The following is a 12,923-nucleotide window of genomic DNA, read 5'->3' on the forward strand; positions in this document are numbered from 1 at the left end:
CCCGGACCCGCCCCGCCCCGCCGCCGCCGAGCCCCGCGGAGCGCCCGCCGCCAGCATGTCCGCCCGCCCGCCGCCCCGCTCCTGCGACACCTTCGTGGCGCTGCCGCCCGCCGCGGCGGGGGGCCGCGTCATCTTCGGGAAGAACTCGGACCGGCCGGCGGACGAGGTGCAGGAGGTCGTGCACTTCCCGGCCGCCGCGCACCCGCCCGGCGCCGCGCTGGAGGTGAGGGCGCGGGGCGGCCCGCGGCGGGGCACGGCCGGGCCGGCGGCAGGAGCCCCCCCGCCCCGCGGCCGTGCGTTTGCAGCCCGTGAATCTCGGGGCGACGCTCGCCAAAGCGCTGTCGTGACAGGTAATTCGTGTCGTGCTCCGGCTTCTTGCAGTGCACCTACGTGACGATCGAGCAGGTGGCGAAGACCCACGCCGTGGTGCTGAGCCGGCCCGCCTGGCTCTGGGGCGCCGAGATGGGGGCCAACGAGCACGGCGTCTGCATCGGCAACGAGGCGGTGTGGGGGCGGGAGGAGGTCGGCGACGACGAAGCCCTCCTCGGCATGGACCTGGTCAGGTTGGCACAGGCTCTTTTGGTAAACGGTGCTGAACTCGGAATTTAATTTGGAAACGTTTGGTGTGAGTTACACGGGGAAATACGTGCTTTCGCTTTCAGAGGACACGCCCACCTCTTCTGCTGTTCCAGCCGTGGTTAAAAATAAGTGTGCCTTTGGCACGGCCTTGCATCCCTGCCAGGCGCCGGGAGCCCCGAGAGCTCTCAGGTGCAAGAACAGAATCCATCGAGGAAATCAAACGTTTTTCTCTCCACAAAATTTATATTAAACTGAAACAAGACTTAACAGGAGCGCAGCTGGGCTTCAGGAACCAGTGTTTGGGCCTTCTTCTAGCATCTGCACTCATTTCCTGTTTCCCCCAGCTTTCACACACGTCTTTTTAAATTCCAGTCTTAGCCGGGCACCTCCAGGTGAATAATGACAGCTGCTGGTGCCTGCCTCACTGGGTGCCAGTGTAACGCCCATTAACCCACAGGCGGGCAGGCAGTTCTTGGTACTGTCTGCCCCTGGTTCCGTACCCACCCAGCACTGGAGGCGTTCCCTAGGAGCCCCCTCCCTGCCTTTCTGTATTGCCCTTTGGTTGGTTTTCCCCACGTCAAGCACATAGAGGACCCACTTCAAACAAGCCCTTTGAGTGACTTGCTCCTTTCTCTTACCAGATTGTACAAAGCATCAGGTACATACAAAACTAGTATGCTAAGTCAATTTGTGTATTCAGGCTGAATACTTGTATGTAAAGTTTATAGTTCCAAAGATTACATCTTCCTTTTTGTTTTGGGGTTTTGGTTTTTTTAGGCTTGGACTCGAGAGAGCAGACACAGCTGAAAAGGCTCTAACTGTCATAGTTGATTTGCTAGAAAAACATGGACAGGGAGGAAACTGTATGGAGAGCCACATGGCATTCACATACCATAACAGTTTTCTGATAGCCGACAGAAAGGAAGCATGGGTGCTGGAGACATCAGGAAAATACTGGGCAGCAGAAAAAGTAGAAGGTATGGATGACACTCTTCATTTTAAACATTTCAAATACAATGACAATTAGCAGTTCTCCACTTCTCAATTATCATTTCATGAAGGCATCGGTCTAGCCTCCAGATGTGTACGTGTGCCTGTAAGCAACAGCATTGCTTCCTAGGGCATCAGTGTGGAGTGGCTAGCAGTTTCACAGAGGAGCTGAGTCACAGGGGGCTTTCCAGAGTCAGAAATGACCATATCTGCACTTGGAAAATGGAGGACAGCAAGAAGGTCAGCATGAGAATGACAGCAGTATGTATGGTGTTAAGGATGGTGGCAACTGATGACAGTTTCATTTGGTGACAGGGTAACACTGACAGGATTGGTGCATTAGGCCCTGAAGTGGCTTTTTTTTCCAGTGGACAAGCTACATCTTTGGAGGTCTAATAAGAAGAATGTAAAGATGGGAATAATCAGAACAGAACCTGAAATATGATGCTGGCAATAGAAGTAAATGAGTCAGGACTGAGTGGCAGTGGAATTTCAATCAGAAGGACGCATAATAGCCAGGGAGAGAGGGCCGAAAATAAACCACAGGATTCATAGATCTTGTAGGAAACTCTTCAGGGCATAATTTGCTTTAGTAAGATAATTGTAAACAAAGTATCAAGAAAAAGCATTCAGCGTATTAAAATGATTCTTTCCTCACTTTACAAACAGGCGGTGTACGGAATATTTCCAATCAGCTCTCTATCACAACCAAGATTGACAGAGAACACCCAGAATTGAAGGAATATGCCAAAAGCAAGGGCTGGTGGGATGGCGAAAAGGAATTTGACTTTGCTGCCACATATTCTTATGTAAATACTGCCAGAATGACCACATCCAGAGGCCGATATTGTGAAGGCTATAAACTTCTGAACAAGCACAAAGGTATCATATTTTATATTTTTTTTTTAAGATATGCAAAGCATTTAGTGAGATACATTAATTTAAATCATGTTATTAGACATCTGATGTGGGCAATCATTGACATGATCTGATGAACCAGAACCTACTTGAATAACTTTTCGCCCAAAGGAGAAATGCTGAACTTTAAGTCTTCTATCCATTTCTGCCTATTTGTTGATGAGGGGAAATTAAAACAAGGGTCAATTATCAAACACACAGAGTAACAGTGTCAGTAACAACACTGAGAGGTCACATTATGATCATACCGCTAAATACTCTGTAAGACCTGCTCTGAAACAATTTGATAGGCTTTATATTATACTGTACCTCTTAAGAAAAATAAATATGCAGGCCAAAACAGACTCCCAGTGGTTTTCAGCCACAAACAGAACCTTATGAACAATGTCAGTCTGGTACCATTCATACAGGCATAAGACAACAGCACAGCATTCAGATACATATCTTGCATTTATTTTTTGAGACTGGTTTTTAAATCTTTGTGGTTCCAGTATAACTGCTACTCTAACCTTGTGTAGTCTAATAACGCACTGAGAGCAGAACAAAATAATCTTCTCTACTCTAAGCAGGTGCTCCTAATCACTAACTTAATCACTTATTTTTAAGACCTCTATAGAAAGAAGCTATTACTTCTCTTCTAACTGCATCCACCTGGCAGGTTTTTGCTGCATCTGTATTCACTTGCTCATTTAAAGTAATTAATCTGAACCAAAATTACATTGCACCCCTGTGTTTTTTTGTTTGGCTGAGCTCTGCCAGACCAGGTTTAGCATTTAGTTAATGCATCAGCATGAATTACCTTTTACTGTCCTGCGCTAGTGATCGTGTAAATCCTGCATTCATTTTGGGAATTGCAGGTTCAGAATACTGAAAAGCATTTTCATAATACCTGTATTTACTTGTATTATAACAATGCTGAGATTCTATCAGTGTTTTCATTCTAAATCCCCATTTTCAGGCATTTACCTGAACCATTTTAAAAATAAACACTAGGTGTCCAGGTTATCAGCCTCATATGGTTTCGGTTTGTTTAGATTTATTTTAAATAGGTGCCCTAACTAAAAGCTATTTGGTTTACAGCATCAGTAAAATCACTGGTTTCTTAATCTACCCATCCCAGCTTTTCCACTCAGTGGCATTACAGTTTTTTTCTAGGCAGCCTATCATGCGAAGACCATTTTTAGATAAATGTTATAAATATTTCAAAAAATAAGGAATGTATTTCAGGAATACAAAATAATAAAAACATATAGCGCAATACCTTCTTTCCTCCTGGACAAGCTGCCAGCTTGCAGTTGGCAAACTGTTGCTTCTTTTAATTTCTTTGATTCTTCTAGCTTGCCGATTTGTTGAATTCTTCAACTTTCCCAGGCAACTGTGGGAATACTTAAGAGTGTTTCCTTGCTGAAATGTCTACAGGCATGCAGAATTGTGTATTAAAAAAAAGAAAAACCTGGACACATCTGACTTAGCAGCAGAGTGATTATTTTAAGAGGAAACAGCAAGGCAGTTAAAAAAAAAAAGAATCTTTATGCAGCTAGAACTTCACTGAGGGAAACGTTAAAAGATTAAATGGTGGATGATACCTTCAAATAAAAAAAAAAAGTGAATGAACTGATGCTTTTCTACCACATGCACACATTCAACTGGTACACCAGATTTGAAAAATAAACTACTGCAAGTGCTGCCTGTTGGATTGCTTGGTGATACTATGCCAGTATTTAAGCTTCAGTGCACGCTATACATGAACAGCAGTATCATCTGAACACTGGATGCAGAAGCATACGTGGAAAGGGTTTTGTTTCATCTAACTGAGAAGAATTATTTTCCATACCTCACATAGATAATTGATTAAGACTTATTTACAAATGGATGTACTATTGTAGTTTTGTAGTTGATTCTGTAGCACAGAACATGTTACTAGTGCAGTGCATCTGTTCAGTTGTCAACTTGAAGCCTAAGAGCTTTGGAAGGTCAGATGATTAAAATAATAAAAGTGAGTCTTGGTGTTTCATTTTCAAAGTTACACACAAAATTCACGCACAATTGTTACTGTTTTTATATTTCCAAAGCAAAGCAAAGTGGTATAACTGTGTACAAATACCAGTAACTATTTCAGTCACTTAACTTCCACACAGTGCTCAGAAAATTCAGCCTTTAATCCAGGCTACTAATTTTCATCTGCAGTGTTACTGTGTGAACAAACATTTGCTAGTCATATGTATTTTACCTTTCTGGGAAACATCGTGTGTCATCATCCTCCCCCTTTTCTAAGTCATAAATGTTATAGCTCGTTATCACCTACTCTCTGAAATAAATACTTTGGGGAAAATGATAGTATTTTTAAGTGTGTTACATATATTAAGGTATGCTGTTAGGATGATTTTTTTTTCTGCCAACACGGACAAACTAAAATTGGCATTGCCTATTACAGGAAAAAGCAGCCAGTTGTCGAGAACATGCCATTTAGTTGGCATTGTAAGTAGCGCTGTGTGCAAGTAATTGTATTGTATCTTAAATAGGATCCATCACTTCTGAAATAATGATGGAAATTCTTCGTGACAAAGAGAGCGGCATTAATATGGAAGGTGGATTTATGACAACTGGAAGCATGGTGTCTGTATTGCCTCAGCAGCCTGATTTGCCATGTATTCACTTCTTTACTGGAACACCAGATCCTGCAAGGTGATATAGCAGCAAATAATGCAGATAAAAAGTTGCAAGTATCTAAATGAAAAAGTGTTGCAATTTGTCTAATTATATTCCTTTTTGGTTTGGTTTTTTTTTTTTTTTTCTCTCCCTTCTCCCAGCATAATCCAGAAGGAGGAGGAACATAACGTCCATTAAGGCTATCTACCAACCTACCTAGTGAAACACTGCTATGACACTGACTTAAATATCAGTTAGGAGTTGGTTTGGTGGTTTTTTTTCTAGACTTCTTAAATGAAAGAATTAGAAGAATGGTAAAAAAAATACAGCAATCTACTGACTCAACAATTTTAGCAAAACTGTATTAGTAAAGGATCTCTGTTCTATTTTCTCTTTCTAGGTCTGTATTCAAGCCTTTCATTTTTGTGCCCAATATTACTCGGTTATTAAAAACTAGCTCCCCTACATTTGGTCATGATGATCCAGTTAAGAAGCAACCACGTTTTCAGCATAAGCCAGATCGAAGACATGAGCTCTATAAAAAACATGAAAGTGCTGCTGTAGTTATGGAAACTATCAAGGTATGTTGATTAAATTAGATTTCAACGCAAGCAGCTGGTTTATATAAGCTCCTTGCTCACGTTTTGTTAATGTGAGACCATTTAATGCCCTTTGATGGATTGCAAAGAGCATTGTAGTGCACCAGAAGCCCATTGTCCTGGCATCTGGCAGGCATATGTTTCAGACACTAAAAATTGCAACTAGCACATGCTGTACTCCCAGGCCTAGCCCCAGACAAGTGTCTGTACTGCTCATCTTGCAAAGCAGCAGGCCACGCATACTCCTGCACCAGTCAGATAGTGGGGAAATGCTTGAGCAGGCACAGGCAATATACAAGTCCTAGTAAGAGTACTTAGGGTTCTTCAGGACCCTGGTCTCAGGCAGCAAGGGGGGCATGCCTTTTACCATTGCTTGGTGTGAACTGGAAAGAAAACAAGATCACGAAGATAGCAGGACACAGGTGAAGCAGGGAGGTAGCTGCTCACTTTTAACAGTAGCATCTCTCCTATTTACATGTTCTAAAAAGTAAGGTGTGCCTGCTTAAGTGTTGGTAGCCAAATAGCTAAAGCAGCTTTAATTTTGTTTATTTTCAGTCCATCAGACAAGGATGTAGGAGATGAAGTGAGTGCTAGGTATTAAGAAAGATTCCTAAGAAGACCTGTCATGGTGCTATCTTCTACCAACACAAACTTGTACCCTAGAAACTATTAAGAGGTTAAAACAAGGACATAAGAACAGAATTTTGTTAGGGTGAACACTACATACTCTGTATAGGTTTTACTGAAATACAGACGTTTCTTTTTGCAGGGCAAAGGTACAGAGATGCTGAAAAAGATACAGGAGTTGGAGAAACGGAAGATAAGTGAAATGGAATCAATCCTGCAAAACAGATGTCTTGATGTTAACCAAATGGTTAACCTTTTTTCACAGTGTGTAGAAGAAGAGCTCAAAATATATAGCTAAAACTACTATTTGAATGTGGTAAAATTCAGTTTTGTGATTTAACTTTTTTAATGAAGTAGCTATATAGATTACATCCTATTTTCAATATACCATTTAATATGGACAGTTTTAAAAATGCAGTTTCATATTCAGGCCAAACAGCTTCTGGTTGTATGAAGCAATGTTGAAAAGGCTCTTAAGAGCTAGGCAGTAGCTTTGTCTCTAGGTGACATAAAGCTGTCAGCAGAGACTGATTTTGCCTACAAACAGATGCAACGAGAATGTAATAACTTGACTGAATTGTGGAACCACCCCATCTCTGGATGAAGAACTCTAACTCAGAACCCAGTTCCAATGTACACACATGTAGCTTTTATAGTCCAGATAATCATAGCAGAATTCCACACTGCCTAAATTAAAATGGCCATGCTGAAGGACTTCGTAAAATGTAGAAGCTATTATGTGCACTGAATAAAAAGTGCTATGCAAGTCAATTAAAATTGATATTCAGCTGTTTGATAAAACAGAACATTTTAAGATACTTTTCATCTATGAACCTTCTACTCCTCCAATGTAAAATGAGGGTAAGAGTTCAATGTATATTAAAACCAAATCACAGTTACAATTTTACCGTGAGTTGTTAAATCTGATAACATGGAATTCAACAACGCAAGCATCCTGCAAGCTACCACACAATCTTTACTTCCCTGTTTTCCCCACCCTGACAACAAACAATAAACTTATTTGCACACAGTATGATTTTTGTCAAATTAATTCTTCAATACGCTTTATAACATTGTGTGGGATTTTTTTAATGTTTCTTGAATTGTTACTTTTTTAAATTGGGCAGCTAGAAAGGAAGAGGTAGGGGTACACAAGTATATAAATGTACTCAAGTGGGACACTTAGAAGGACTTTCAAAATTTTTTCACTTCATATAAAGCCTTTTAACCATGACTTGTCTTGCCAAAATTACGATCTTTTTGCCCTGTTATGAACTCTTCCTCCCTGTTTAATCAAGCTTTTTGCCCTGCTATGAACTCTTCCTCCCTGCCCTGATCCTGTTTAAAAGTAATGATCAATATGTGACACTACTTTTATTATCTGTGGCAAGGGACAAACTAAGCAAACAAGAAAAAGCAGATTCTGGCTTTACTACACGATCAAGCAGGGTATGACTGGAAGAAAAAAAACCCCAAACAGCCAGCACTTCTGCAGACCTTCAGAAGAGAACATGTAACATGAAACAGAGCATTAGAACTGCGGTAGCAGTATGTGACATGACACAGCACCCCCACAGAAACACAGAGCAGACCACAGAAAGACCATTTTCTGATGATTTTTCTATATTTAGTCTATAGAATCATTTCAGATGCTAGAGATGGGGCTACACACGTGCAGTTTTCTCATTTTGTGAGCTTTTCTATCCCCCCACTGGTAAAAAAAGAAGTAAGTATAAGCAAAGAAAAGAATACACATACAATGAAGTTTGCAGAATGAATAAGAAAATTAAGAGCTTAGCAGAATTTGTTCTTCCTGATCTTACAATGAAAGTAGAAGTTAATTTGAAATACCGTGTTCAGATCCACAGCAAGAAATTAAAGGGTCAGGAAAGGTTCTTGAACATTCAAGTGACAGTAGCAAGTAAGACCCAGTAGCAGGTAAGACTGAAAGTAAGTTTGAGTTGACTGTTAACCTTTTGTGTCTGTGTTGCCAACAAAACTTAGAAGTTCAATAGTACAGTGCATGGTTGTGAACTGGAAGCTATAATTAATAAAATTTTGCTGTATTTACCTGTTTGCATCATGGATGTCTATATCTGACAATTCTGTGTATCTTTGTCCTATTTTTGGTCATCAGCTGTTCCACACTAGCTCTTTGATAACTTCAAAGCATTAATAAATGCTAGGTAAAACTGTGCTGGAAACAGAGTCAAGTTTACAGGTAGCATAGCAAAATAAGAGAAACAATTTTGTGCTGCAGTGGTGCCTTCCAACCCAAACCATCCTATGATTTTATGAAGTTACACAGGAATGAAAGTAGTGAAGGTGGTGGAGTAGGCCTTTAAGTGAATGTCTTGGCCACTTAATCACGGGGTGGCAATTAACCAGGTTAAACATATTGGTCTGGTTGTAATATAGGCAGATATAGTCTAACTGTTCCTCTAGTTTCTGTGCTGTTTTTTATTTGGTGGTCTAAAGGATACAAAGTAAAAACGACGTGATGTGTGGAGATAGATCAAGTGATGGCCAACAGAGTACAGGATATTTTGGTATCTTTTTTTTTCCTGGGATTTCATCCTTCTAGAACATATGCAGTGCCAAAACAGAAAATGAAGATGAGGTCAGGAAAAATAAATAACCCTCCCTCCCAGAGTCATAAATTAAAAAAAAATAAAATAAAATAAGAATGTCCTCTAGAGGGCAATCTTTGCATGTATTTAATCTAGGAATATATCTTGCAGCTTATTTTAAAAGGTCTAGAGTTTGATAATGATCAGTATTAAAAAAACAAACTCAAAAAGTACTAAAATTGCTACCTAGAAAACAAAGTTTTATATCCACCCCTGTCTATTTTCACAATTATTTTGAGATATATATTGAGATCACAAATATTTGAGATCAGTGTTTCACTGGAGACTCCTCTGGACTTACTTGGTCAGTGGATGTTTTCATGGGACTATAACTTCCAAGTTAACTGTGATTTATCCCAAACTAATCCACCTTCAAAAATAAAAGAACTCATTGCACCACTGATCACATCTTTAAAGCAAAGCTATTTCTAAACATCAAAAATGCACACTTCAGTAGATCAACTACTGGCATACATCAAATTGTCAACTACTTAGAATTTCCTAATGCTCCTTGGTGAAAGCAAATATTTTTCAGATAAAAGAGTTATGTAACTTTCTAAAGCTATTCAAAGTATTTGTAGCTTCCAGAAGTGCCCAGTGATTTAGAAATAGATTATCATATCCCATATTTCATTCCTAGTTTCTTTAGTTCTTAGACTTATTAACCATTACAGACCCTCATCAGACTAATGGGTATGATTCTCAGCAGTCACAGTATTGTAACAGTTAAATCTAACAGATTTTGGTGTCAGTTGTTCATTAAAGGTGTTAGATTTGTAACAGGGAGCCTTCTCTAAGCAGATACTTTGAGCAATTTCTTACTTAAAACAGATATATTGTGTTCAAACCTAGGGAGCCATTATAAAAAGGGAGGCAAGGGCAGGACTTTCTTGTGAAAATGAGAAAGACAAGTGTAAGAACAATGACTATGCATAGACCCATAAAACCAACCTAAGACCAACTTCTTGAACATTTGAAGAATAAAAACAAAAAATAAAAAAATACTATTTGCTAAGTAGATGATAATGTGGAATGTTCTTAAAAGATCTGTTTATGCTGTTGGATGAAAACTGGTATCCTTGTGTGAACACCCATTAACAAGTCCTCTGTCTACTTAGAAAGCATCAAGGGTGGATTAAAGAAATACCAAATTTGAAACCCAAGAGCCACTTTACCAAATCTCTCAGAAAAACACATTTATCATAAATCTTGACACGCACACATAACCCTCTCACACCTCACATCACATCAAAACTCAGAACTCTGAAATCAAGTAACAGATTTATTGACAAGTTACAGTACTTAGAAGCCAGACATACTCACGGCTTCTGCTCTTAAGTCGCATATATCTAATTATTCCAAAATATTTGATGTAATAATCTTCAGCAGTTGCAGGGGAAATATACTCTTGTTTTCCTTTGTGGCCACAGCCTGATACAAATGTCAATTTTTTTTGTTGCTGGAAAACATTAAAACACGTCCGTTTGTATAGCATACATATGCAGTAGCATGCAGTTATGTTTCTGTGCACACTACAGAAGTGCACTAAGACTGACAGTAAAAGGAATTACTTTTCCCATATAAGCCTTGCATGGAGTTGTAGCTACTGTGACACAACTGTTTCTTGAATGGTAGTTTATGGTGCTAAAATCACTTTTAATTCTTAATACAAACTAGATGCACAAGTAGCTATAATAAAAACCTGTGTACCCAAAAAAAAGAAAAAAAGGAAAAAGAAGGGAAAGACTTTAAAAAAAAGGATGAGAAGAGTTATTCATATACTTGAGCAAATAACTTTTTTTTTTTTAATACCCAGGTTCCTTTCCTTCACTATATAAAATTTTTATGTAGACATATAAATGCTGTTCTTGCAGTTGTAAAAGGGCAGCATAATGGCTATCAAATACTACAGTTTGTCTTTAAACTTTTCAAAACACTGCAGAAGACACACAGATTCGCAGATTCTGCTTTCAGTGCACAGAAATCTGAATGACACTAGAGTAACTAAACATCATAGGAGGATACCTGAGGCTTATTAGAAATCATTGTTAGGCCACCAATACTAAAATTTCAGGATCTTTAGCTACTCTAAATCCTAACTTGGATGTTCAGTTAGGATACTTTATATAATAGATTTGAAAGTCATTGTATTCCGTTTAAAAGATATTATGATCTGATAAAATTTTTCATCCTGACTTGCACAGGTATCCAAGGCTTCCATAGCATCTTTCTTTGAGGTTGGCACTTCTGAATTAAAAATGGAAAGGCTAATTTCAGAAATTAAAAATCTACTCATGACAAAGCTGTTACTACCACCATAAGGCAAAACTTCACAACTAATTTTTTATACAAAATTCTATTATATCATTTTCCTGATTTGGGGGAGAAGTGGGTATTTTTATATGTTTTCAAGATTTGGTAATTTTGTAGAAAACCATTATTTATTCCACTCAATATTTCCTCAGCTTTAATCCTCCAACATCGGAATCATCTTCACAACAATTCTACTTTTACAAATGGAGGATTTTATCTTTAAGGGGGAAACAAACTACCTGATTTGAGGTGTAAACAGCTAGAAAAATTTCCTGGTGTTAGACAAGAGTAGAGTAGTAAAAACCGTGTACGATAGAAGAAATTCTACTTCTGTGAAGTCACAGGGAGGCCACACTAAAATATGGAAAACACACGGCAACATAAAAAATACCTCTAATTCATGGGTGGTTTTTTTCATTTGGCACCAGTCACTAAAGCTGCTGTTACAATGCCTCTATAATATGACAGTGACATATACCATTTTACTATTTGTTTTGCTCAAAATGGAAAAAATGCTCTAAATCCAGAGCATCTTGTTTTGTTCTAGTTGCATTAACTGGAACACTCACTAAAAATCCTTTGCTGACATTTCCTTCAGAACAGACATAAGTAAAACCACATCTCTTAACTTTACAAGAGAGAATAACTCAATTCTCTGAGAGCCATGAGAAAGAAATACTTCCAATTTCACTGGTGAAGGCAGAGGAGGTGGTCACACTCACCCCTAACTGCCTGTCCTCTGCCTACATTCTCAGGTCAATGGCTCTCAACTGCAACTGATCTCTTAGGAACAAAACGGTAATACAAATATTCATCGCGAAATTCAAATTCATTTGTAATATGCTGGACGACGCCTCCTCTCATCAGTCTGTCTCCATACATCACAGCTTCACCACGGTCAGAGGCAAGGCCAACTTGCATGAGCCAGTTCACCAGGTCACAGCCAAAGAAGATGCCAGTGGAGATCTTTGCACCACACCTGTATGTCAAAGGAATGATTCACCCACATGTTCTGTAAATCTGGTATCACCACTGCACGATGGGGAAAGGCAAGGAAAAATAGCAGGAAACAAGGAAAGACATCATGATAGTTAAAAGCATGTTAGAAGAGAATTTGCAAGTTTTGTATATTAGGGACTTGCCAATGTTCACTACCTTTTCCTACAGACACTTCAATGAGAAGCAAAATGAACATACAAAGTTATTTTAGGCTTGTGCAAATAAACTTCAGTGAACATAAGTAGCAATGTTTCTAAAAACATACACAATGTAATTTATTTCCTGAGTACTTAGTTCCCACGTACTCATTATCATGACCATTTCTGCAACAAAATATCTGAGTTGAGTGCAGCATGTCTGCAGCAACAAGGACTCAATCCGCACTTCAATTCCATTTTATAATTTCTTTACAGATTTAAGCAGACACTAACTGCTTACATACATTGTAAACAAAAACCATTTAACTTGCATATCTGGTTAAATATTTACCACACAGGCAGTACTAAGAATAAACAAAACGTTTACAACAAGACTAAACTAATTTTCTGTTACATATTTATGAGGCAATGCCACTAACATTTACTTAGTGGCAGTAAAAATACCATTCAGAAATTTACCT

The 12,923-nt window shown here is 39.0% G+C and overlaps 2 protein-coding genes across 5 annotated transcripts in view; one reads left to right on the top strand and one right to left on the bottom strand.

Annotated features, from left to right (window-relative positions):
* The first annotated feature begins 34 nt into the window (after positions 1 to 34).
* SCRN3 (secernin 3) lies at positions 35 to 7,395 on the top strand. Its single transcript, XM_040604955.1, has 7 exons — positions 35 to 223; positions 382 to 563; positions 1,357 to 1,556; positions 2,239 to 2,451; positions 5,010 to 5,172; positions 5,537 to 5,717; positions 6,505 to 7,395. The coding sequence occupies exons 1-7, from the start codon at positions 56 to 58 to the stop codon at positions 6,658 to 6,660; spliced, it is 1,263 nt and encodes a 420-aa protein (XP_040460889.1). The 5' UTR covers positions 35 to 55; the 3' UTR covers positions 6,661 to 7,395.
* A 2,866-nt stretch (positions 7,396 to 10,261) lies between these two features.
* GPR155 (G protein-coupled receptor 155) overlaps positions 10,262 to 12,923 on the bottom strand; it is a 29,997-nt gene continuing 27,335 nt past the window's right edge. For 3 of the 4 annotated variants that reach the window (XM_040604951.1, XM_040604952.1, XM_040604950.1), the window contains one exon: positions 10,262 to 12,284. In XM_040604951.1, coding sequence (XP_040460885.1) covers positions 12,062 to 12,284 — 223 coding nt within the window. In that variant the 3' untranslated portion in view covers positions 10,262 to 12,061. Of the gene's footprint in view, positions 12,338 to 12,923 lie in introns of all 4 variants that reach the window. The other variant, XM_040604953.1, reaches the window with a different exon arrangement.

Source organism: Falco naumanni, chromosome 8, assembly GCF_017639655.2.
Source record: "Falco naumanni isolate bFalNau1 chromosome 8, bFalNau1.pat, whole genome shotgun sequence".
Classification (NCBI taxonomy): domain Eukaryota; kingdom Metazoa; phylum Chordata; class Aves; order Falconiformes; family Falconidae; genus Falco; species Falco naumanni.

What these genes read in the sequence shown, in the direction of transcription:
- SCRN3 (XM_040604955.1), top strand. Translation starts at nt 56, where the DNA reads ATGTCCGCCCGCCCGCCGCCCCGCTCCTGCGACACCTTCGTGGCGCTG. An exon ending in GGCAGCAGAAAAAGTAGAAG is followed by an intron (nt 1,557 to 2,238) that starts GTATGGATGACA and finishes CTTTACAAACAG; the next exon opens with GCGGTGTACGGAATATTTCC. An exon ending in GGAACACCAGATCCTGCAAG is followed by an intron (nt 5,173 to 5,536) that starts GTGATATAGCAG and finishes TTCTCTTTCTAG; the next exon opens with GTCTGTATTCAAGCCTTTCA.